General features: G+C 40.2%; 1 protein-coding gene across 1 annotated transcript in view; it reads right to left on the bottom strand.

Annotated features, from left to right (window-relative positions):
• The window catches only part of LOC128643966 (autophagy-related protein 2 homolog A-like), a gene marked incomplete at its 3' end in the record, with an annotated part of 148,128 nt that overhangs the window by 71,524 nt on the left and 51,674 nt on the right, over positions 1-24,930 (bottom strand). The window contains exons 4-6 of the mRNA XM_053696731.1: positions 13,717-13,819; positions 11,321-11,489; positions 7,437-7,616 (exon numbers count right to left, since the gene is read on the bottom strand). Coding sequence (XP_053552706.1) covers positions 7,437-7,616; positions 11,321-11,489; positions 13,717-13,819 — 452 coding nt within the window. The remainder of the gene's footprint in view (positions 1-7,436; positions 7,617-11,320; positions 11,490-13,716; positions 13,820-24,930) is intronic.

Below are 24,930 nucleotides of genomic sequence, written 5' to 3'. Positions count from 1 at the left end.
AAAAAAGGCAGGAGGACCTAAACAGAAAGTCCCACCACTTGAAGAACCTTTCTCCCAAAAGAAGTCTCGGCCGAGGCAAAAGTATCAAATTTGTAGAATTTGGAAAAAGTATGCAGAGAGGACCATGTTGCCGCCTTTCAAATCTGTTCCACAGAAGCTTCATTTTTGAAAGCCCAAGAAGAGGAGACAGCCCTAGTGGAATGAGCCGTAATTCTCTCAGGAGGCTATTGTCCAGCAGTCTCATAAGCCAAACGAATCAAACTTCTCAACCAAAGAGACAGAGTAGTAGAAGTGGCCTTCGGACCCTTACGTTTTCCAGAGAAAACCACAAACAAGGCAGAAGATTGCCGAAAATCTTTAGTAGCCTGAAAGTAAAATTTAAGAGCCTGCACAACATCCAAGTTATGCAAAAGAAGTTTCTTTTGAGAAGAAGAATAAGGACAAAAAGAAGGAACAATTTCCTGATTAATTTTTCGATCCGATACCACCTTAGGGAGAAACCCCAATTTAGTAAGAAGGACTGCCTTATCAGCATGAAAAATAAGGTATGGGGAATCACACTGCAGCGCTGAAAGCTCAGACACTCTGCAGGCGGAAGAAATGGCAACAAGAAACAAAACTTTCCAAGATAACAGTTTTATATCAACAACATGCATTGGCTCAAACAACGCCTGCTGCAAAACTTTAAGAACTAAATTAAGGCTCCATGGGGGAGCAACAGGTTTAAACACAGGCTTGATTCTAACCAGGGCCTGTACAAAGGCTTGAACATCTGGTAGGTCTGCCAGACGTTTGTGCAAAAGGATAGATAACGCAGAAATCTGACCCTTTAGGATACTGACCGATAAACCCTTATCCAGGCCATCCTGAAGAAAGGACAAAATCCAGGGAGTCCTTACCCGGGTCCAGGAGAACCCCTTAGATTCACACCAATAAAGATATTTACATCATATATTATAGTAAATCTTGTGAGTAACCAGTTTTTGAGCCTGAATCGTAGTTTCAATGACCGCTTCAGAAAAACCACGTTTAGACAGAACTAGGTGTTTAATCTCCAAGCAGTTAGCTTCAGAGAATCTAGGTTTGGATGGAGGAAAGGACCCTGAAGTAGAAGGTCTTTCCTCTGAGATAACCTCCAAGGAGGTAGAGATGACATCCTTCCTAGCTCTGTGAACCAGATCCTGCGAGACCATGCAGGAGCTATTAGTATCACTGATGTTCTCTCCTGTTTGATACTCGTGGAAGGAGAGCAAAAGGAAGAAACAGATAAGCCAGAGAAAACCTCCAAGGAACCACTAGAGCATCTATCAGAACGGCCTTATGATCTCTTGACGGCGGGACGCCATCAGATCCAACTCTGGAACCCACCACTTGAGCGATATCTGAGAGAACACTTCCGGATGGAGAGCCCACTCCCCGGGATGAAAGGTCTGTCTGCTCAGAAAATCTGCTTCCCAGTTGTGCACTGTGGAATGTGGATGGCAGATAGAAGACAATTGTGGGCTTCCGCCTACTGTAGAATGCGAGTCACCTCCTTCATGGATAAGGAACGCCAAGTCTCTCCCTGGTGGATGATGTAAGCCACTGAGGTGATTTAGTCCGATTCTTATAAACCGAACCAACGACAGTTGAGGACACGCTGATAGGGCATTGAAGATAGCTCTCAACTCCAAGATGTTTATGGGAAAAGAGGAATCTTACCGAGACCACAGGCCCTAAACCTTTAGAGAACCCCAAACAGCTCCCCAGCCTGACAGGCTGGCATCCATAGTCACAATCTCCCAGGATGGTCTCAGAAAGCAGGTGCCCCGAGACAGATGTTCCTGTGACACCCACCTAGAGAGAAAGTCTCTTGTTAGAGGGTCCAGATTTATCCTCTGAGATAAATCCGAATGATCTTCGTTCCATTGGTGGAGCATACAAAGTTGCAGGAGTCGTAGATGGAACCGAGCAAAAGGAATGATGTTCATGGATGCCACCATCAGACCAATCACCTCCATGCATTGAGCCACAGATGGACAAAAGGCAGACTGGAGAGAAAGGCAGGAAGCAACAATTTAGTTTTTTCTGACCTCCGTCAGGTAAATCTTCATGGAAAGGGAATCTATTATAGTCCCTAGGAAACACACCTTGGTAGATGAAACTAGAGAACTTTTTTCCAAATTCACCTTCCACCCATGGGAACGTAGAAAAGACAACAGCATTTCTGTATGAGATTTGGCTAGTTGAAAAGATGACGCCTGAACCAAGATGTCGTCTAGATAAGGCACCACAGCAATTCCCTGGGAGCTGATCACAGCCAATAGCGCACCCAAAACTTTTGTGATTATTCTGGGAGCCATAGCCAGACCAAATGGAAGGGCAACAAATTGGAAGTGCTTGTCCAGAAAGGCAAACCTGAGATACTGATAGTGTTCCCTGTGAATGGGAACATGAAGGTATGCGTCCGTCAGGTCTATGGTTGTCATAAACTAACCTTCCTGTACCAAAGGAAGAATGGAACACCTAGTTTCCATCTTGAAGGATGGAACCCTGAAGAATTTGTTGAGACACTTGAGCTCTAGAATGGGACGAAAAGTTCCCTCCTTTTTGGAAACCACAAATAAATTTGAATAGAATACTAGACCCTGTTCTGTTAGAAGTATGGGAACAATAACTCCCAGAGAGTATAGGTCTTTTACACAGTTTAAGAAGGCCTCCTTCTTTATTTGGTTTGAGGATAGTCTTGACAGGAGAAATCTGCCCCTTGGAGGGCAAGACATTCTGTAACCCTGGGATACCACGTCCACCGTCCAAGGGTCTAGGCCATCGTGTATCCAGGCTTGACGAAAAAGAGAAAGCCTGCCCCCCCACTGGAATCGGGAGCGGAACCTTAATGCTGATTTAGAGTCAGCAGAAGGCTTCTTGTTTTGTTTACCCTTGTTCCAGGGCTGGTTGGATTTCCAAGAGGATCTAGGTTCATCAGGTTTTGAAAAGGAAGAGGAGGCTATTTTTCTTGTCCTGAGGTAGGAAAGATCCCTTTCCACCTGTAATCTCTGAAATGATCTCCGCCAGACCAGATCCAAACAGAGTTTTGTAAGGAAAAGCCAAAAGCTTGGTCTTAGAAGACATCAGCCGACCAAGATTAGAACCACAGAGCCCTGCGGGCTAGTACTGTGAAGCTAGACATCTTAGCTCCCAGACGAATTATCTGCATTTTGGCATCACAGATAAAGGTATTGGCCAATTTAAGAGCTTTGATCCTATCTTGGATCTCTTCTACTGTAGTTTCCTCTGTAATAAGATCAGACAATGCATTGCACCAATAAGATGCAGCTCCCGCAACAGTAGCAATACTCGCTGCTGGTTGCCACTGTAAACCTTGATGGATATACATCTTTTTTTAAGTAAGCCTCTAGCTTCTTGTCCATTGGGTCCTTAAAAGAGCAACTATCCTCTATAGGAATGGTAGTTCTCTTAGCAAGAGTAGAAATAGCTCCTTCTACTTTAGGAACAGTGCGCCATGAGTCATGTATAGAGTCAGCAACAGAAAACATCTTCTTAAAAACAGGGGAAGGGGAAAAAGGAACCCCTGGCTTATCCCATTCCAGAGCAAGAATTTCAGAAATCTTCCCTGGGACAAGAAAAACCTCTTCGGAAGATGGGGAATCATAAACTTTATCCAATTTAGGTCGGCCGTGCATGAAGAGGTGCTGCTCCTCCTCATGCACGGCCGACCTAACAGCTGAAACGCGTAGCTCTAACTGCTAATCACCACCTAACCACCCGACAGCACACCACGGAGAACCAGAGACAACAGGAATCAGCGTGAGAAATGCTACAATTGACAGCTTCTTACGCTCTGAAAGCTCTGACCTCAGTGAGCACACGCAGGACCGCAGAGCCAAGGAACGGCAAAGAAGGATCATTTTTGGAACAAAGACCTGTAACACATCAACAGGAGTTACAAGGAACACGACGGATAGGCTCCAGGACCGGTCTGCAGGGTAAGCTCTAGGCAGACAGTAAGTACCAACTTGTATATCTCTCACACCAAAGACTATTACCATCACAAAAAGAAGATAACTTTTATTGCATTGAACAAATACTCCAAGTTATAGAAGATTGATATTAAGAAAAAGACTGATTTATATCCTCCAATCAGATTCCCACAAGGGTATATTACTGCACTGGGACCACGCACACAATATCTGCTACTGATCATTAGAAAGCTTTTCTTTCTCTCACTTTTTAACAGGGTACCCCAATATTCTTAATTAACAGGGTTGGCCGACCCTTGCTCTGCCCCTATATTTATAAATATTTAGTTGCTATTGATTTAGAATTTTAAATGTTTTAACATAATAAATTCATTTTCATTTTTATTCTGCCATTTGCAATTGTTCTTCTTTATATATTTTATTCTGTCATCTGTATAAGATACAAAAATATCTTTCTAGCTATATTCTTTATTAGTCTTGGCAAGATTACCCTAAAGCCCGCTTTAGTATTAAATAAACATTGCTATTGAGCATATCCCTCTAATAGAGGTCTATATTTAAAAGGTTTAAGCATTTTTGCGCTCTGTCTCCTATCACTCTTTCTTTTTCTGGTTTACTTAATATTGATATCCTAAGGGGGAATATCACAGGAGATTAGGCCTACCTATTCTAACTAGCAGCGCAAGAAACATTTTACCCTTCTGTTTAACACTAAAGTAGTGAGTGTACAGCCTGTATAACAGTGTAATTTGCTGTCCCCTCAAAATAACTCAACACACAACCATTAATGTCTAAACCGTTGCTAACAAAAGTCATTACACCCCTAAGTGGAAATGTCCAAATTGGGCCCAAAGTGTCAATATTTTGTGTGGCCACCATTATTTTCCAGCACTGCCTTAACCCTCTTGGGCATGGAGTTCACCAGAGCTTCACAGGTTGCCAATGGAGTCCTCTTCCACTCCTCCATGATGACATCACGGAGCTAGTGGATGTTAGAGACCTTGAGCTCCCCTACCTTCCGTTTGAGGATGCCCCACAGATGCTCAATAGGGTTTAGGTCTGGAGACATGCTTGGCCAGTCCATCACCTTTATCCTCAGCTTCTTTAGCAAGACAGTGGTCGTCTTGGAGGTGTGTTTGGGGGTCGTTATGTTGGAATACTGCCCTGCCGCCCAGTCTCCGAAGGGAGGGGATCATGCTCTGCTTCAGTATGTCACAGTACATGCTGGCATTCATGGTTCCCTAAATGAATTGGAGCTCCCCAGTGCCGGCAGCACTCATGCAGGCCCAGACCATGACACTCCCACCACCATGCTTGACTGTAGGCAAGAAACACTTGTCTTTGTACTCCTCACCTAGTTGCCGCCACACACGCTTGACACCATCTGAACCAAATACGTTTATCTTGATCACATCGGACCACAGGACATGGTTCCAGTAATCCATGTCCTTAGTCTGCTTGTCTTCAGCAAACTGTTTGCAGGCTTTCTTGTGCATCATCTTTAGAAAAGGCTTCCTTCTGGGACGACAGCAATGCAGACCAATTTGATGCAGTGTGCGGCGTATGGTTTGAGCACTGACAGGCTGACTCCCCCCACCCCTTCAATCTCTGCAGCAATGCTGGCAGCACTCATATGTCTATTTCCCAAAGACAACCTCTAGATATGACGCTGAGCACGTGCACTCAACTTCTTTGGTCGACCATGACGAGGCCTGTTCTGAGTGGAACCTGTCCTGTGAAACCGCTGTATGGTCTTGCCCACCATGCTGCAGCTCAGTTTCAGGGTCTTGGCAATCTTCTTATAGCCTATGCTATCTTTATGTAGAGCAACAATTCCTTTTTTTTCAGATCCTCAAAGAGTTCTTTGCCATGAGGTGCCATGTTGAACTTCCAGTGACCAGTATGAGAGAGTGTGAGAGCGATAACACCAAATTTAACACACCTGCTCCCCATTCACACCTGAGACCTTGTAACACTAACGAGTCACATGACAACGGGGAGGAAAAATGGATTATTGTGCCCAATTTGAACATTTCCACTTAGGGGTGTACTCACTTTTGTTGCCAACGGTTTAGACATTAATGGCTGTGTTGAGTTATTTTGAGGGGAAAGGAAATATACACTGTTATACAGACTGTACACTCACTACTTTACATTGTAGCAAAGTGTCATTTCTTCAGTGTTGTCATATGAAAAGATATAATTTTTTTTAAGCCTCTGAACCTAGAAGCATAATTATATAGTAGGGAACCAATAAAGTATTATTTTACCATTAACCCATGAAATCCCCTGGCCAAGTAAACTCCCCATATTTGAGTAAAAATACCCAAGTGCCATGTCCTCAATATGAATCCTTAATTAATAAGGAGTATTAAGTCCCAAAGGAATGATCTGAAAATGAGGATTAACCTCTTAAGTGCTGCTATCCTTCTGTACCTAGAGGGCAAAGGCACTTACCTTAGATCAAATTGCATGATAGATACTGATCCTTAGGAGTGGAAGGCGCTTCACTCCCTGTCAGACCTGTAGGAAAAGAAAGAACAGAGCAACTAACTCTGGCTTTCTACAAAGGGGTAGCAAAATGTTAAAAGTAAAGCAAAGACTTCTTCGTCGCATTTTAACTGCTAAAAGCCACCACTACTCTTACTCAAGAGATTGACATGGACACAGCTAGACCCTAATCCTTGCTTGCAGGGAAAAGTACCCAATAAAAGGATTAAAATCTTCAGACACCAACTTCGCACAACCTCCACTGACAGAGGGAAAGAGAATGACTGGGGGTTATGGGTAAGGCTCTTTGCCTCCTCCTGGTGGCCGGCAGTTGACTATCCTACTAGTAATTGGAATGACGTTGTGGATTCTCAATGTCATAGGAAAGAAATTTCCATTTTACTTTGATTATAAAATGTGATTTGTTCTCTTGGTATCCTTAGTTAAAGAGTAATCCTTGGTGAGCTCCGGAGCATGCACGCGTCTTTCGCTATCTGGTAGCACTGTTTGCAACAAATGCAATGTTATATATAGTTGCCAACACTGCTGTCATAGACTGCTAAAGACACATGGACGCTCCTAACCTCCTATCAGCCTATCTAGAATTATTCTTCAGCAAAGGATACCATGAGAACAAACAAAAATTGAGAATAAAAGTAAATAGGAGAGTTGTTTACAATTGTATGCTCTATCTAAATCATGAGTGTTTAATTTTCCCTTTACTGTACCTTTAAAATGCACAAGAAATTATTTTAAAGCTTTATGTTGTTCTCCATTGATGTGGTGGGCCCTCTAGTAATGCCCTATTTGTAAGTCCTCCAAACATATTATTAGAGATGTTATCTAATTTTTAGTCCACATCCCACCCTTGCATATACAACCTGTTTTATACATGGTTCGTTTAGATCCTGTACATTATTAATAACTGGCAGCACTGTGATCCCCCCAGTAATGTTATTCTGTCACCTTTGGTCCTGGAAACATGTCATTCTGTTTCAGCTTGATAGTCATCTCCGTACATCCAGAGCAGCTACCGATTTCAAGGGTGGGGACGGGGACTGTGGTGGGCTCCGCAGGCCGGCTGGGAGCTCCTGGGCTCGATATGGATTCAGGGTCGGTATGTCGGGAAGACAAAAGGGCATCCTGCTAAAATTGGTTACAAAAAGTAATAAAAAAGAAGATTAAAGGGATTTAAAACAACAATCTTATTTTTCTTTATAAATACTTAAGGTAGAGAGAATAACGTGGTCATAAAACTACAGTAGTGAGTACAGCGTTTAGCCGAAACGCGTATACTATTTTTTCTTAGTGTATCTTTGTTCCTCCATGGACTTTTACTTATTGACTAAATAAATGCTACGTTTTATATAAGCGGCTGCTTCCAGCTCTTTTTTGGTTTCCATAAAACTACAGACACTCATACAAAATCAGTTACATGATCCTCCTTTACTACAGTTTAACAGACAGAACAGTTCCATTCCCTCCCATAAAAGAGGCAGCCAGAATAGAGTTACATGCCCCTCCTCCAGTGCAGTCACACAATGAGAGCATAGTTGCATGCCCCTCCTGCAGTGCAATGTCACACAATGAGAACGTTACATGCCCCTCCTCCAGTGCACACAATGAGAACATAGTTACATGCCCCTTCTCTACTACAATGCCACACAAAGAATAGAGCTAAATAAAACTCCAGGCCCAGATGGAATACACCCAAGGGTGTTAAGGGAATTTAGCACTGTTATAGACAAACCTCTACTCTTCATTATCCTCAGGCATAGTAACCCAGGATTGGCGTAAAGCTGATGTGGTGCCAATCTTTAAAAAGGGAAGCAGGGATGATCCAGGAAGCTATAGACCAGTTAGTCTGACATCAATAGTGGGAAAGATATTTGAAGGGATTATAAGGGATAATACTGATGAGCATATTCGTGTAAACAAGATTATGAGTTCTAATCAGCATGGTTTTAGGAGAAATAGATCATGTCAAACTAATCCAATTAGATTATATGAGGAAGTAAGTACAAATATAGATAAAGGGGAAACAGTTGATGTGATATACTTAGATTTTGCAAAGGCATTTGATACAGTGCCACATGAGAGATTAATGGACAAAATGAAGGGACTGGGAATAGCTGAAAATGTTAGCTCATGGATAAATAACTGGTTAAAAGATAGGGAGCAACGAGTAGTAGTAAATGGTTCATACTCAGATTGGACAAAGGTAATCAGTGGAGTCCCCCAGGGATCAGTACTGGGCCCTGTTCTTTTTAATATTTTTATGAATGACTTGGAGCAAGGATTAAATAGCGACATCTCTCTATTTTTGCAGATGATCCATTCATTACAAAGGGATCTGCAAAAATTAGAAGTATGGGCAGGTAAATGGAAAGTGAGATTTAATACGGGAAAATGCAAGGTTCTACATTTTGGAAGTAAAAATAAGCAGGCAACGTTTTTTTTAAATGGGACAAGACTTAGCCAAACACAGGAGGAAAGGGATTTGGGAGTAGTAATAGATAACAAGCTAAAGATGGTTACACAATGCAGGACAGCGGCTTCAAAGACTAATAAGATACTGGCATGTATTAAAAGAGACATTGATTCAAGGGAGGAAACATAATTCTGTCACTATATAAAGCCCTGGAAAGACCTCACCTTGAGTATGGAGTGCAGTTCTGGGGAACGATCGCAAAAAAAGATATTGCAGAACTAGAAAAAGTTTAGAGAAGGGCCACAAAGCTAATAAGGGGAATGGAGAATTTAACGTATGAGGAGAGGCTAGCCAAACTGGGTCTGTTTTCTTTAGAAAAAAAGCACTTGAGAGGTGACATGATTACTTTATATAAATATATTCAAGGCCCATATACAGAGATGACAGAAGCTCTGTTTATTTAAAGAAAATTGTTTCTGACAAGAGGTCACAATTTAAGGTTGGAGGAAAGGAGATTTAATCTCCTGCAAAGGAAATGTTTTTTCACTGTAAGAGCAATAAAATTGTGGAACTCATTACCAAAGGAGGTAGTGAATGCCAATACCCTAGATACATTTAAAATAGTCTGGATACATTTCTGTATAAAAAAAAATCATGGATATGATTGCTTGTATTAAATGGGTCACCTTTTAGTGGGGTTGAGGTTGAACTCGATGGACTTCGGCCTTTTTTCAACCTTATCTACTATGTTACATACCCCTCCTCCACTACAATGACACACAAAGAATAGAGCTACATGCCCCTCCTCCACTACAGTGTCACACAATGAGAACTGAACTACATAGCCCTCCTCCACTACAGTGTGACACAATGAGAATAGTTACACACCCTTCCCCTGCTAGAGTGTCACATAATGGGAATTGAGTTACATGCCCCCCACAACTACAGTGTCACACAATGAGAAGTTACATACCCTTCCCCTGTTACAGTGTCACACAATGAGAATAGTTGCATGCCCCTCCCCTACTACAGTGTCACACAATGAGAACAGTTGCATGCCCTTCCTCAACTACAGTGTCACACAATGAGAATAGTTACACACCCTTCCCCTGCTAGAGTGTCACATAAAGGGAATAGAGTTACATGGTCCCCCTCCACTACAGTGTCACACAATGAGAATAGTTACATACCCTTCCCCTGCAACAGTGTTACACAATGAGAATAGTTACATACCCTTCCCCTGCTACAGTGTCACACAATGAGAATAGTTACATGCTCCTCCTCCACTACAGTGTCACACAATGAGAATAGTTACATGCCCCTCCTCCACTAGTGTCACACAATCAGAATAGAGTTACATGCCCCTCCTCCACTACAGTGTCACACAATGAGAATAGAGTTACATGACCCTCCTCCACTAGTGTCAAAGAGAATAGAGTTGCATGCCCCTCCTCCACTACAGTGTCACACAGAGAATAGTTACATGCCCTCCTCCATTAGTGTCACACAATGAGATCAGTTTCCTGCCTCTCCTCCATTACAGTGTCACATAATGACAATAGATTTACAAGCCCTACTCCACTACATTGTCACACAATGAGAATAGTTACATGCCCCCCTTCCACTAGTGTCACACATTGTCAATAGTTACATGCCCCTCCTCCACTACAGTGCCACACATTGTCAAGTTACATGCCCCTCCTCCACTATAGTGTCACACAATGAGAATAGTTACACGCCCCTCCTCCACTACAGTGTCACACAATGAGAATAGTTACATGCCCCCCTCCACTAGTGTCACACAATGAGAAGTTACATGCCCCTCCTCCACTACAGTGTCACAAAATGAGAATAGAGTAACACCTTCCACAAAGAGTAATACAGTGAGTTACATGCCCTCACCTCCCTCTACAGAGAGTTAAAAAGACAGAATATAGTTACATGCCCTCACCTCCCTCTAAAGAGAGTTAGACATAATATAGTTACATGCCCTCACCTCCCTCTACAGAGAGTTAGACAGAATATAGTTACATGCCCTCACCTCCCTCTACAGAGAGTTAGACAGACAGAATATAGTTACATGCCCTCAACTCCCATTGCAGAATCACACAAACAAAACCGTAACATTCCTCGCTCTTTTACAGGACCACACAAAACAAGATTAAATTATAAACCCTTTACTCCCATTTCTGAGTGAGGGTTATTACACTTCTCTCAAATCCAATAAAACAGATCTACAACGTAAGTCATATATTGCTCTCATTAATCATTTGCACAGCATCCAAATTCTAAACCTTCATCTGTTGCCCTCTTTCTTTTACCAATCAGATTGTATGTTCCACATTCAGTATTCCCTCCATACCCACAGACTCCCAGCACCTCTAACCATATAACTTGATGGTTAATCATGTTCTGGTACCTCAGGGGCGGGACTAGGAGAAGGGCTCTGCATTCTTGTGTTGAATTCTTCATAGCGAAGCGAGACACCACTGAGTTGTAGGATTTTCTGAATGAAGGCTGGAGGTTGATGGATGTCCACCGGGATAGTGTGAGCACAGTCTCTAACAGCTTCATCACAGTAATCTAGTCTGGAATAGTGGAATAGACAGCCAGTGAGATTTACAGAGGTATTGAAAAGAGATACTTTTAAATCAAAAGAATGTTTTTAAGTATACAAGAAGGTAGAACATAAAATTAGATTTGTTCTACAGATGGGGGGGGGAAATCAGGGGACTAGACTGTGAGATAATGGAAAACCAGAAGCAGCGCAATATAAATAAAGAGGTTTGCCCCACTAATGATGCGACAGGCGTTAGACACTATGTGATCTAAAATTGGTTGCGTAAGACACTGCAATGTTGAGGATGATTCTATATTAAAGTGATGGTAAATTTATTGTAATTTAAAACTCAATAATTATTCCTCCAGTCGGTCTAACCTAAATCGCCATATATTTTTAATGTTTGAATCACAAACGCTTAACAATAAATCTATATTGTACTTACAGAGCGTTATCACTCCTTGCTCCGTCACCAGCATTACTTCCTGGTCCCGTTCTTTAGCCGACGTAGAGAGCGGAACCACCCACTCACTACGTCATTATATGGGCATCTTAGTCTTCATCCTTCGCTCTGCGCATGCATGGAATTCCGTATGCAATACAACGGCGTGCTACAGGACTGTCAGTCAGCGAGCCAACATGTAACGCATTTGCTTACATAACGTAGGGCATGTTTGCTTCTATCAGTGTCGCCGACTGCCTGGGCTGTCATTGGTCTTTAAAAAACGGGACTTAGAAAATCAATGGCGGCGGTTGTACGGGCGGGGGAAGGAATGTGAAATTGAAGCATTTTAATATTAAATATCTACAAATACCGAGCGATTGCAGCATTTTCATGAATGAAAAAGTCACCTTTTTTATTTTACATACGATCGCATGTTTGAACTGGTCTTAGTTTACCATCACTTTAAACACTTAGCCAAAAGAAAACAAAGATGACTGCAGCAGGTCCATAATGAACATAGAAGTTCTAAGGTATGGCATACTGGAGTATGGCCCTGCAGTGTGCGTTTAACTAGATTTCTCTGTTTGAGAGGTTATAGTATTTCCAATAGATTGTAATAGGTTAGAAAAAAAGCATAAAATCACCCGAGCTGCCATGAAACGTTTGGCATAGGACTTCAGATACCTTGGTGGCCTATAAGGGCTCAGCTCACATGATATTTGTATGTATGATACATGTATTTATGCCTTACTGGAAGTATAGAGATGGTCATTTGTGCAGACATGCAATGTTCTTATAATAAGGCTACTAATAAGGCTACTGGGGTTTAAAGGGACATTAAAGTGAAAGTTTAACTTTCTTGGTCCAAATAGAGAGTGTAATTTTAGGAGACTTTTTCAGTTTCCTTCTATTATAAAACGTCCATTCTATTGATGTCATTTGTTGAAAGGCATACCAAGGTAGGTTCAGGAACAGCAACTGGAAGCTAGCTGCTGGTTGATAGCTAAGCACATATGCCTTGTGTCATTGGCTCACTAGATGTGTTCAGCTAGCTCCCAGTAGTGCATTGTTGCTTTGGAGCTGATTTTAACTATGTCTTTAACTATCAGTTGTATGCAAGTAATGCAGCAATAATAAAATGCCATAACACAACAGAGCAGGGTTTGACAAACCCAGGAGCCAGTGAGCTACTGGCACCTTAAAATTAGGCACTGGCTACCTGGTCCCTTCCACTCCCGCCGGTTGTCACCAGCCACACCTAAAATTTAGCTTGTTTGGTGCTTCTAGATGCATTAAAGCCCTCGGAGCAGTAAAATACATATCCAACTTTTATTGTATTATATTATTTATGTGTATATCATACAGACACATATGTATGTGAGTGACATTCATGTCTGTCAATGAATATACTATAATATATTTCAAAGGGATGTCAAAAAGTTTCTGGCTCCTCAATTTATAGGCTGGCTCCTAGATTCTGAACTAATTTGTCAAGCCCTGCATTAGCGTATATATCTTTTTACACTTTTATAGCCCTTTAACATTATGAAGGAAGAAAGCTAAATAGATACGACTAATCTATAACAATGTGCCAGGAAAAACCTAACTTCTCAGGGAAAAAATGCCTTATGGACTAGAATTGATATACATAGTACTTATAAACCGCTAATTGAAATAAATCCAAATTTTTAACAGAATTTTTGGCAATTTTTAATTTGTTTTCATTTGTTGATTATGCTCCTCTATGTCATGAAGAATACAAGAGAAAACAATCCACTACCAACATGATTGATTTTTACCAATATCTAACCTTTTGATGTGGATTTCAAGTGCCGTTCGAGTAGAAGATTCTTCCGGTGTATTCTCAATACGAATTATGGTATCTAGGAAGGTTACCTTAATTCTGCGCAGTACTACAAAGAAAAAATTAAGAAAAAAAGGACAGATTGAGACACAACAGGTTAACACAATTCAGTAAAAGCCTTCTGTAGTTTCTGCATTATCATATGCAGCATATTCACTAAAGAACACAGGGAACGGTTTGAAGAAAAGGGTTAAAGGACCACTAAAGTCAAAATTAAACAAGATTCAGATAGAACACTCAATTGTAAACAACTTCCAAATGTGCACAATCTTTTTCTACGCACACTTTATGATTTTTTGTGATTGGCTGATGGCTGTCACATGATACAGGGCGATGTAGAACATATCTGAAATTTGTCATAAAAAAGATCTATTACTTATTTGAAATTCAGACTATGTGGTTCTATTCTAATTTTCATTTTTATTTATGTTCTATGTTTCTGTTTTTACCGTTCAAAAAACGAATCACGCCTTAAACTAAAACCAATTTTACTTTCATGAATCAGAGCAGCAATTTTAAGCAACTTTCTAATTTACTCCCACTATTATTTTTTCTTCGTTCTCTTGGTATCCATTGCCATTCATGATTTAGGTAGAACATACAATTTTAAACAACTTTCCAGTTTACTTACATTATCAAATTGTCTTCATTCTTTTATTATCATTTGTTGAAGGAGCAGCAATGCACTACTGGTTTGTAACTGAACACATGGGTGAGCCAATTACAATCAGTATATTTATATATATATATATATATATATATATATATATATATATATATATATATATGCAGCCACCAATCAGCAGATAGAACCTAGGTTCTATGCTGCTCCTGAGCTTACCTAGATAAACCTTTCAGCAAAGGATAACAAGAGAAGGAAGCAAATTAAATAATATAAGTAAATTGGAAAGTTGTTTAAAATCACATGCTCTTTCATAATCATGAAAGAAAATATTTGGGTCTCATGTCCCTTTAAGAGCCGGCCCATTTTAGGTTCAGCACCCTGGATAGTGCTTGCTTATTGTTGGCTAGATTTAGCCACCAATCAGTAAGAGCTACCCAGGCGCTGAAGCAAAAATGGGCCAGCTCCTAAGTTTTACATTCCTGCTTTTTAAATAAAGATAGCAAGTGAATAAAGAAAAATTGATAATTGGAGTAAATTAGAAAAAAAGCTGTAAAGTTCTCTTTACTAATATATCATTATTATACATGAGTTAGATAATATTTTTACTCTCAATTTATATTTAAACTATAACATGAAATGTACTTTTTTTGTTAACTCTTGTGAACCAATGACAAGAGGCCTATATGTGCAGTCACCAATCAGCAGCTAGATGATTTTGCTTTTCTTTCTTATGCTTTTTAACAAAGAATACCAAGGGAACAAAGCAAATTAGATAATATAATAGCTCAGCAAGCTAAGACACTGTGGCTGAGCTCTGTAGCAACCCAAGGGTTGCAGGTTCGATCCCGGGCGAGGTCCACTCAGCCTTTCATCCTTCCGAGGTCAATAAAATGAGCAGTGCCTTGAGACCCTTACGGATGATTAGCCGCACTTTACAAGTACCCAATACATACATACATAGAAATAAATTGGAAAGGTGTTTACAATTGTATGCTGTATCTAAATCATGAAAGAAAATGTTGTGTTTCATGTCCCTTTAAAGAAAACCAACCAGTATTAATCTGTACTTACTGGGCTGGATGTGATGCATTAAAGAGACAGTACACTATAAAATTGTTTTTCCCTTATGTGTTTCCAATTACTTACTTTATTAGCTGCTCGCCATTTTTATTTGAAAAGCAAGAATGTAAGTTTAGAAGTCAGACCATTTTTGTTTCACAACCTGGGTGGTGCTTGATGATTGCTGGCTAAATGCACCCACCATTAAACAAGTGCTGTCCAGGCGGGTTCTGAACAGAAAGATGGCTGGTTCCTTAGCTTAGATGCCTTCTTTTTCAAATAAAGATACCAAGAGAATGAAGAAAAAAATGATAATAGGAGTAAATTAGAAAGTTGCCTAAAATTGTGTTCTATCTGAATCATGAAAGACAAAAAACATAAATTATTCTTACCAGATAATTTCCTTTCCATCTGTACAGGGAGAGTGCACAGCTGCATTCGGTACTTGTAGGAATACTGAACCTGGCCACCAGGAGGAGGCAAAGACACCCCAGCCAAAGGCTTAAATACCTCCCCCACTCCCCTCATCCCCCAGTCATTCTGCCAAGGGAACAAGGCCGCCCAACGGAGAACACGGGCGGGAGCTGTGGACTCTCCCTGTACAGAAGGAAAGGAAATTATCTGGTAAGTCATAATTTATGTTTTCCTTCTTAATACAGGGAGAGACCACAGCTGCATTCATTACTTATGGGAAATTATACCCAAGCTACAGAGGACACTGAATGCTAACAGGAGGGGAAACAGAAAAGGCAGCCCAAATCTGAGGGAACCACAGCCTGCTACAAACCCATTCTCCCATAAGGCTGCTTCAACAGAAGCAAAAAGAATGCTGGGAGGACCAAGCAGCCGACCAATAATCAGAACCCTAGAGATCTTATGCCAGAGACCCAAGAAGGCGTCACTGCTTTTGAACTGAGCCATAAACCCCTGAGGAGACTAGTGTACCGTTGACTCCTAGGTCAAGTGAAAAATACACCTCCACTAACAATAAGGAAGTCAACTAAAACCTCCAAACCCTTCCACTTTCCAGATACAAATATACAACAGACAACAAACTGTCTATTCTAAGGTAGCTGAAAGCAACATCAAGGCAAGATTTCCCGAAAGGGAAAAGACCATTTTCCTTTAGAAAAGGAATAAGACATATAAATATAACAATCTTAGGGAGAAAAAAAAACTAAAAAAATCTCGTAACACCGCCCTATTATAAAGGAAATCCCTTAAAGGGTCAGTAAATTCATACGTTGTAAAAGCTAACGCTAACCTCCTCTATTATCCTTACATTAGAACCGCATTGTTCATTTTGCAATAAAAATAATTCTAACATGTTTTATGAACTTATAATTATTGCAGCCTAACCGTTACTCGACGTCCGTTCTCCAACTGACTCTGTACTTCCCACATGCAAATGATGTGATGCCCAATTTTCCTCCCACTGAAGCTCGCTCACGCTTGGAAGCATCGATCGCTTGCCGTGAACTTATGATTTTGGGCATGCGCATAACTAGGAATAGAGGAAACCAGAAGCAGATGATGTCATCATGCGCGCGTTCGCATAGCAGGTACATAGCGCGACAGATATCACCACTATAGGTTAATTGCTAATTCTTACAATAAATGTACAACTCAATCACAAAGTAACAAAGAATGAAATAAATGTGATAGGCAGAGCGGTGAACTCAAAGTTAATTAATTATATAGAAGGATATGTTCCCTCTTGAGGCGTTGTTCAACAAACGATGTTCAACAAACAATGTCTTCAGATTCGTCCTCACATAAAATGATAGAAGGAAAAACACACCATAGTGTAACTCTGTAACCCACTTGGAACATATGGTAGAAAATAGACAAATGGTTACTCACATTTAGTAGAGCCACTCCAGGCTCAGGTTGATGCACACACCTACTTTATACTGGTAGGCAAACAGTATCCCACACGCAGATAGTAAAAGATAATATTTATTAGAAACTTATAAAAACGTCACAAATGCAGTATTGGCTCTATGCAATGAGGATAGCTGAGTGATAATATGATCGTTAACACTCAAAGGAGAAAACCTAGACGCTGGATGGATGTGGATAGAGAGCAGAAACTGAACCGCTGACCAAACACAAGCTCATCACAGCACGGAATTGCTCCACCTCTGGCGACACAAGCAGATGACAGACGTATAGGTGAGATAAAAGAGTCTATAAGTTCCAACGTACGTTTCGCTTTGCAGATTTTTCAAGGAATGGAGTGCGCATGTCCACAGAGTCATTTAAACCCCGGCTAACCATCAAACCGGAAGTGGTAAGTGTGTAATCCACCATTTTGAAAAAGGGCAAATTGCCCATATGTTTCGAGGTCAGATGCACAGTAAAGCCCATATATGCATAAAAAAAGTTAAGAACAGAGTAACAAATGGTGGTTACAATTGGCATATCATCCAAACAATGTAAACAAATTGTCAGACCATTGGAAACAAATTATGACTAAAGTTACATCGTAGCATGTTATTATTAACACATATTTCATAGTAATATCGTTATGATACTTTGACAAATGCAGATGAGTGCACCTATGATCCCATAGGAGTCATTGTACCATACAAGTGTCCCTTATCATCACTATAATTAAATCAATATACACTTATTCTACATATAAATATTATAAAAAATGATGCACTTCAAAATCCTTATTAAGTCCGTTGGATATGAAACTATACATAATATGGATCCATTTCATCTCCATCCGTCCCAAAAAGTTTTGTGTATCACCACATCTGACCTCGAAACATATGGGCAATTTGCCCTTTTTCAAAATGGTGGATTACACACTTACCACTTCCAGTTTGATGGTTAGCCGGGGTTTAAAGGACTCTGTGGACATGCGCACTCCATTCCTTGAAAAAGCTGCAAAGCGAAACGTACATCGGAACTTATAGACTCTTTTATCTCACCCATACGTCTGTCATCTGCTTGTGTCGCCAGAGGTGGAGCAATTCCGTGCTGTGATGAGCTTGTGTTTGGTCAGCGGTTAAGTTTCTGCTCTCTATCCACATCAATCCAGCGTCTAGGTTTTCTCCTTTGAGTGTTAACAATCATATTATCACTCAGCTATCCTCATTGCATGGTGCCAATACTGCATTTGTAAGAGAAAGAAGCACAGAGGCGCCAACATGGCCTAGTAACGTCACGGCAGTCAGATACAAAACATCAGCAGGATAGGAAATATACTCACAAGCGTAGCGCACCCAAATGGTGCTATTGTGGCAGCCTGGAACATCAAACAGTGGTCCAGCTCACTGGTGTCTCCAGCCAGATAGAGATGATCCTTGGCGAGGGCCTATCCTATGATGCCTATAAGGGCAAAAAAGGCACACACATAGCCCAGTAACGTTTGTACACCAGATATAAAAGGATTCAAGGTTGTACTTACAGGAAACAAAGCACCACCAGGTGCAATATCAGCAGTACTGGGACCTCTCAGCCGCCCAGTGGACTGTGGAATCCAATTTGCAGGATGCAGAAAATCACCACTTTGGAAGATAGAACTAGCACACACACTCTGCCCCCAAACAGGAGCAGAATAATTGTGATAAAGCAAGTGTATATTTAAAAACTTTTATTTTAAAAACAGCAACATGTTTCTCAGCCACCACAGGCTGTTTCCTCAGGCTATGTTAAAATGTTAACAACACTTGCTTTATAAAGACAATAGAACACATAAAACTAAATCTGATAGGCTAATTAATTTCTAAAGTGTGAACACCTGTTGCACAGGTCAGCAGTCTCCAGACATTGTTTATCTCATCACAAAAAAGATAAGAACCCTATCAAAATAACACCTATTGAAATGATTTCAAAATCTTGTCCCAATGCTCTAATGACCCTTAGGAGAAGAGAGACATTGGGGATTAAAAGATTAGGTACTCTCCAACCAGATGGGCTCAATGAGAACCTTGATATGGCAGCATTCTGAATACCAATATTTTTTTTTTTTTTTTGGCCTCTATTAGGCTAGGTCACATCGACACTTTTTCACACCAATATCACATCACACATAGATAGGGGTTGCTGATTGTTTTTGCATTATCCTACACAGTGGTTGTTTAGTATTTCGCCATGTGTAACAATTTTTTTTTTTTAATTTTTTTTTATTATATATTTTTTTCTTACATTAGCGGTATAGCACTTTAATATTATTATTATTACTTATAAGATTACCATGATCAGATGACTTATTTATAGGATACAAGGGTATCTTTATGTTGGACCAATGATTACACATATCTATATATATATACTTCTGCACGTCATTTAGATATAGCTTTAGATTTTGATTACATTCCACACTTTATTCTTGGCTTATCATTTTTATTATATATTACAAATATTTTGTTAGTACATTTATATTAAATATAGGTACATACATTTTGCATATATGATGTCACAGATAGGGTTTAACATTAGTTAGTCATTGTGTAATTTTTTTATTTATTATTTTTTTTTTTTGGCCTTTTGTTGGCCTCTATTAGGCTAGGTCACATTGACACTTTTTCACACCAATATCACATCACACATAGATAGGGGTTGCTGATTGTTGTTGCATTATCCTACACAGTGGTTGTTTAGTATTTCGCCATGTGTAACAATTTTTTTTTTTTTTCTACTTACATTAGCGGTATAGCACTTTAATATTATTATTACTTATAAGATTACCATGATCAGATGATTTATTTATAGGATACAAGGGTATCTTTATGTTGGACCAATGATTACACATATTTATTATATACTTTCTGCACGTCATTTAGATATAGCTTTAGGTTTTGATTACATTCCACACTTTATTCTTGGCTTATCATTTTTATTATATATTATAAATATCTTGCTAGTACATTTATATTAAATATAGGTACATACATTTTGCATATATGATATCACAGATAGGGTTTAACATTAGTTAGTCATTGTGGCAATTTTTTTTTTTTTTTTTTTTTATTATTATTATTTTTTTTTTTGAGATTCTCTCATAGTAAATGTATTTATATATTCATGTTGACACATCTAGTATTAATTACTTGTTATAGGTTATTCTTATTTGAGATTTGCTCAAAATGGTTTGTGTTACATATGAGAGCTTTTTTGTTAGGGCAGAGAAATAAATGTCACACTTCAAAGGAGGGTACAATGTAGATATAATACCAATTAAGGTCTATAATACTAAAGGAAAAATATAGATCTATTGTGATATAAAACATACATGTGGTCAGGCATATTATGTGATTATATGTAGAATAGAGACTATTAAAATACATGTATCCTGCTTATGTTTTTTATGGGGGTATATTATATTGTTGTACATATTTTGATTATTTTATTTTGAGGTGTATAACAAATGTTTTTATTGTGATTGTTATATTACTGTTTTCCATTTTTTATTTTTTAATCCTAATTTGAAGGGTTACAAGGTTATTGCTATTGTCTATTTTGGGTATGGCAATGGTATGGAGGTTAATACAGAGATATCTATTCTTATTTGGGATTTGCTCAAAATGGTTTGTGTTACATATGAGAGCTTTGTATATAGAGGTTTCCATGCCTACCAACTGCTGACCTGTGCAACAGGTGTTCACACTTTAGAAATTAATTAGCCTATCAGATTTAGTTTTATGTGTTCTATTGTCTTTATAAAGCAAGTGTTGTTAACATTTTAACATAGCCTGAGGAAACAGCCTGTGGTGGCTGAGAAACATGTTGCTGTTTTTAAAATAAAAGTTTTTAAATATACACTTGCTTTATCACAATTATTCTGCTCCTGTTTGGGGGCAGAGTGTGTGTGCTAGTTCTATCTTCCAAAGTGGTGATTTTCTGCATCCTGCAAATTGGATTCCACAGTCCACTGGGCGGCTGAGAGGTCCCAGTACTGCTGATATTGCACCTGGTGGTGCTTTGTTTCCTGTAAGTACAACCTTGAATCCTTTTATATCTGGTGTACAAACGTTACTGGGCTATGTGTGTGCCTTTTTTGCCCTTATAGGCATCATAGGATAGGCCCTCGCCAAGGATCATCTCTATCTGGCTGGAGACACCAGTGAGCTGGACCACTGTTTGATGTTCCAGGCTGCCACAATAGCACCATTTGGGTGCGCTACGCTTGTGAGTATATTTCCTATCCTGCTGATGTTTTGTATCTGACTGCCGTGACGTTACTAGGCCATGTTGGCGCCTCTGTGCTTCTTTCTCTTATAGATCACGCCACACCAGGATGACCGTCCTATGACAGAGAGCTGCCTTCTTTCTTTTGGATTATTCTTTGTGTGGACATTTTTGTTATTTGATTATACTAATATCATCTGGGTCCACTTGTGAGCATATCATCTCTAATAATCTGATATAAGTGTGCTAGGTTTATTGTATATTCTCTTAATTATCTGTATATATCTGCTTACTGTTTGCTGCTTATTGTTAGCGCCCCCTAGGAGTGTGGTGTATGTTTTATATGCACCACCCTCCTTATATCTTTTGTTATCAATACTGCATTTGTGACGTTTTTATAAGTTTTTAATAAATATTATTTTTTACTATCTGCGTGTGGGATACTGTTTGCCTACCAGTATAAATTAGGTGTGCGCATCAACCTGAGCCTGGAGTGGCTCTACTAAATGTGAGTAACCATTTGTCTATTTTCTACCATACGTTCCAAGTGGGTTACAGAGTTACACAATGGTGTGTTTTTTCTTCTAACATTTTATATGAGGACGAATCTGAAGACATCGTTTGTTGAACAACGCCTCAGGAGGGAACATATCCTTCTATATAATTAATGAACTTTGAGTTCACCGCTCTGCCTATCACATTTATTTCATTAATTGCTAATTCTTGAAATATGAAATAATGACAGTGAATACACAAGGGGTAAAAGTTTGACGATAAAATATATAGGATAAAAACTTTTGTTTTACACTTTGATGAATGAAACTTATGTTAAATACATGTTGCACATGTAATTTTGACAGATCAATTTCAGAGTATACTGTCCCTTTAAGGAGTACGTACTGCATTTTAAAGAGTACACAATGTAGCACATCTGTATGTATGTATGTATGTATGTATTGGGTACTTATAAAGCACGTATAATCACACGTAAAGGTCTCAAGGTGCTTCTCATTTTTATCGACCTCGGAAGGATGAAAGGCTGAGTGGATCTCGCCGGGGATCAAACCTTCCGATAGAGAGCCAAGACGATCTAGCTCCTCCCGACAAAGGGTGGAACTTCACACCTATGATAGATGACAAGGGACCAGCTACGCGCTGAAGGAAAGGACCAAAACCTTTCAGAAAGAAACCCTCTCTCGGCTAAGACCAAGTGACCTCTCGCAAAAACCGCCTCAGAGGAATAAGATCCCATGACGCAAAAGGGTCTTGACCCAGCAGATCCCTGCAACAAGGTAACTCCCATGGTGGCGAAGCCCCTAAACCGCAAAAACAAACTTGTGGGTATAAACAGAGCAATCAGTCTCCCTGATGCCTGCTCCTGCTAGGATCGGGCCATCCTCGACAAAGAGTGACTTGGCCGAAAGGAAGAAGGTTAAAATAGACCCTCAAAGCACTGTTAAGGATCTATTAGCTCTGTCTGAAGATCCCTGCCCATGAACTCTTAAGGGAAAAGAAAAAAGGGATAGGTACGGACGCCCTGAGAATCTCGATCGGCATCCCCATTCAGATACAAACATTCTAAATCCTTTGGATAGTCAGTTTAAAGGAATGATTGCAGAGAACAACCGATCCCGAAGGGCACGATCATAGAGTGGATCGCTGACAATGATCTGTAGTGGGCCTCTGCCCACCACCAAACTCGAGACCCTCACATCTACGAAGGAGGAACTCACTACCCACTGAGAGGTCCCAACTGGTAGGAACCCAGAGAACCAAATTCTCAGAGCAGAATGCTCGGCTGAGAAAAAAAACTTAGGAATAATCGGAAGGAAACTCCTGATCCACGGACCCCCATAGGACATACTCTCCCCACTGACAGGGAAGTGACAAAGTCAAAATCGCCCCGGGAGAGAAAGAGAAAAATCCCTCAGGACAGGGAGATCTGGATAGAACACTGGAAATCGACTCCCTCAACCTGTATTCCATGTAAGATAGATTAAAAAAATACCTCACCCTCCACCACAGTGCCAACGAAGGCCAGAAGGGGGAATGGAGGGCAAAACCTGATGAGGTAAACTCTAACCTCGCAAGATCTAAGGAAAAACTTCCTGTCTGTAGGATCAAATCAGCAACCAAGGGACCACCCTGGTGCCTACACCAAAAACTCAGGTCTAGGTCCAACTCTGAGGATCGAAAAAGACAAGAGAAAGTCCCTAAAAGTGTACTAGCAGACTATGGTAAAAACCAGAACCGCCAAGACCCGGGAAGATACGGTCCCTAAGAACAGGATTTGCTCAAAAAGGATGAACAGTCAAGATATTATTCTTCCTGAACTAAAGGTAGAAAGAACCTATTAATTTTCCTCAAAAAGGATATCTAATAAGCTCTGCTTCCGAATTATAAAACCCAATAGAACGGGAGGTCCCTCCCCTATTGGCCCATGCACCAACAGTGGAACAAAAATATTCCCACTGTGCGATAGGTACCGGGACAATGACTCCACAAAACTATCCTTTCTCTGCCGAAAGACAAACTCAAGAGAGTAAAAACTTGTCCAGAGAAACAGAATGTGAAGCCTAGCTCCGGCCTCTAGGACCCCTGGAGCCAATATGATCCAACAACCAGCGCCCATCCAAGATAGTACTTAAAACAGGTCCTGCCTCTCATCTAGGATAGATGGACCTGCTCTGCCTGGACTGGAAACTAGAAATAACTCCTCTTGTGTAGAAAGAAAGAGCAGACTTAACTAGTACCCAAAACAGGTCCGGCCTGTCATCTAGGATACCCAGACCAATCAAGGGTGAAAACATAAAATTCTAAATTTCCAGCAATGCTGAAAAAACTGCGAATAATCCAAATAAAGAAATATAAGCTCCAAGGCTTAAACTTTGTCTCAAAGTTATCGAGGGAACCATCACCCCGAGCAGAGACCTAGAAGCTTCCACCGGAAGTCTCCAACAATCGCGACCATTAAACACGATAATCCCCCCCAAAAAAATGTGACGAAACGACTTTCTAAGAAGAGTTTCTACAATAACCCAGAGCTCCAAAAACAAAACTATCCGAAACGGAATAGCAAAATAAATAGGCAAGCGGCGGGGGGCGGAGCCTAAACTCAATGCGGCAAGACGTGTCTCAATGAAGCTCTCTGAGACAGACACTAATCATAGGAGTTATTTATGGAAAATCTCGACATTTCCTACCCTGTAGCAGCTTTCTACTACTATTAACAGCCAAACTCTAAGAGTGGATAAATTTGACAAAGTTTTAGCCTATGTTTGTTGAGTCAGCTACGTGACACACTTCTCCTTCAGTTCTGAAGCCATCTTGGA

Source organism: Bombina bombina, unplaced genomic scaffold (assembly GCF_027579735.1).
Source record: "Bombina bombina isolate aBomBom1 unplaced genomic scaffold, aBomBom1.pri scaffold_679, whole genome shotgun sequence".
In the NCBI taxonomy this organism is placed as follows: Eukaryota; Metazoa; Chordata; class Amphibia; order Anura; family Bombinatoridae; genus Bombina; species Bombina bombina.
Note: the sequence above shows the minus strand (reverse complement) of the source record. Positions and strands in the feature narration are given on the sequence as shown.